The sequence below is a fragment of the Aplysia californica genome, unplaced genomic scaffold, assembly GCF_000002075.1.
Source record: "Aplysia californica isolate F4 #8 unplaced genomic scaffold, AplCal3.0 scaffold00194, whole genome shotgun sequence".
NCBI lineage: Eukaryota > Metazoa > Mollusca > Gastropoda > Aplysiida > Aplysiidae > Aplysia > Aplysia californica.
This window is the reverse complement of record NW_004797464.1, coordinates 881,586-884,066: the sequence shown is the minus strand read 5'-3', so window position 1 is coordinate 884,066 and position 2,481 is coordinate 881,586. Positions and strand designations below refer to the sequence as shown.

At 38.8% G+C, this 2,481-nt stretch overlaps 1 protein-coding gene across 1 annotated transcript in view; it reads right to left on the bottom strand.

Annotated features, from left to right (window-relative positions):
* The window catches only part of LOC101854019 (perlucin-like), a 3,002-nt gene extending 1,341 nt beyond the window's left edge, over positions 1–1,661 (bottom strand). Inside the window, exon 1 of the mRNA XM_005098851.1 lies at positions 1,496–1,661. Coding sequence (XP_005098908.1) covers positions 1,496–1,661 — 166 coding nt within the window. The remainder of the gene's footprint in view (positions 1–1,495) is intronic.
* Positions 1,662–2,481: the final 820 nt, after the last annotated feature.

The window sequence follows — 2,481 nt, the reverse complement described above, 5'->3', positions numbered from 1 at the left end:
CCCACCCCCCCTCCCCCCTGTGACCCCGGGTCTCCGCATAAGGCCCAACGCGTTCGAAATGATGGGTGCCAAACTTTATCTTTACCGAATAAAGAATATCAGGAGAAACAATACTCAAGATATTATTCTAATACGAATATTGTGACATAACATTTGTGTTACAATAGTATAATCTAAAGCGCATAGGACTTGCTGTTGAGCGGGGATATGCGCTATACAATTGCTATTCATTACTATGCTTATTATTATTAGTTAATAAAAATTTTAAGGTGTCGACGACAGCAATGATAGTGAAGACAATAACGACACAACTACTACTGATGATGATGATGATCACAATCATGATGATTATGATATTAATGATGAAGACTATATAAGTCGCCTCCCCCCTCCCCCCCCCCCCACTCCAATATATCTTTTACTTACCCGTATTCACTTGATTTTTGAGTCAGTTTTTGAAATTTAGTTTTAGTATAAGATCAATAGCACTTGCAACACTTATAGGTCATACAAGTCATAGTGCTTAAGATTAGAGGTGTTACTAGAGAGCAAAATACAGAAGGAAATGAGGAGAGATATGGACGATAGATGTTTGTTAGGAAAGTAGGAGCGAATCACACCAGAGCATCATCCAATCCCCCACAGTGAGTTCTTTACAGGAATGTAATTGCAAATGTAGATGTTTTCCGCCTCAATCGACAAAATTTAGATCATTTAGGAGGCGGGCTGTTCTAGCCTTTCACGGCCAACCCGAGCTGAAAGGAAGACAACGTCTCAGAGACAGACGGGAATTTTCAAAAAAACCCAAACCCCTCCCCACGCGGAAATGGAACCCACATTTTCTGCTTGCGTCAGCGATGCACCTAACCGCTACACCACAGACGCCGGTGTAAGATTTATTGACTCGTTAGCCATGTATAACCTGCTTTTGATCAAAATGGTATATCTACATTATGTGATAAAGTCCACCCTTCTTACGTTGGGACATTCAAACCCATAAATATAGACCATTATCTATAAAAGATGATGATGATGATGATGATGATGGTGATGATGATGATGATGATGATGATGATGATGATGATGATGATGATGATGATGATGATAATAATAATAATAATAATAATAATAATAATAATAATAATAATAATAATAATAATAATAATAATAATAACAACAACAACAACAACAACAATACAACAACAATAACAATAATAATAATAATGAACATCTCAGTTACAGTCCGTGCAAGCGGGTGGTTGGCGGTGCTCTAGTGTGGTCTGCTTCTTCTTTCCTATCAAACATCTATCGTCCTTTTCTCCCCTTCTTCTTTTTTATGTTTGTTACTCTCTTGTAACACCTCTAATCTTCTGGCGCTCATATGACCTTATGTAGTTGCGAGCGCCGTAAAACCTCTACTAAAGCTAACTAGACCGTGCATCTCTTCCCGAAGTACAGTAAGCCAAATCAAACAAGTGAGAGAACGCTGCCTCACCAGAGTACTCATCCACAGAGGTGCCAGAGGTAGCCCAGTACCATTTCCCTTCAATGATCAGATCGTCAGCTCCCAGCCAGATGGTCTTGGAACCGTGGTCTCTCATCATCTGCTTGAGGAACTCGTTCTCTTGGTCGCTGTAGACCTCGGCCACGAACCCTCCCATTGCCCTGCATATGCTCTGAGAGAATTAAAGTGGTCTTGTTATTTTGTGGTATTTGATTTAATTTAATTTAATTTAATTTAATTTAATTTAATTGATTAAATTAAATTCAATTCAATTTCATTTCACTTTATTTTATTTCATTTTACTTTATCTTTTAAAAAAATTATATTTTATATAGGAGAGACTGACACTTATTCCCCTTTTGTGGAACACATAGCATGCATTCAATGGCTGATTCTGTTTGTTTTTTTCCCTCTGTCTGTCTGTCTGTCTGTCTGTCTGTCTGTCTGTCTGTCTGTCTGTCTGTCTGCCCCCCCCACCCCGCTCTCTAAAGACCTTGTTTTGACCCAGTCCACTTGCGACATTTGTAAAGGGAGAAAGAGTCAACTCCTTTTACAAAGAGAAGATATTTTGGGACAAATTGAGCTGACATGTAAGCCATATCAAGATCGAAAGCAAACACACGAGAAAGTTGCCTCTTACAAAGAAGCCGAAAAGGAACAGTGAAGAAAATATAACTTTATAAACCCCCCCCCCCCCAAAAAAAAAAAACGAAAAATAAAGCGAAATGAAACAAACATGCACAATATTATAACTAATCAAAGGTTTGAAATAGTATCCTAGATTGTGCACTATTATTATTATTATTATGGACGCCGCCCTTTGCTCTTTTCGGTACGAAGCGAGCGCAACATGGGCGCCCAAATGAAAAGCAAAACGGTACAATTGTCTTGCTATTGTTGAGTGCTCGCAGCACCACCGCCCCTTCTTTTTACCTTTCATTTGACGCCAAATTAAGTAAACAAATGGGGCACTCTAT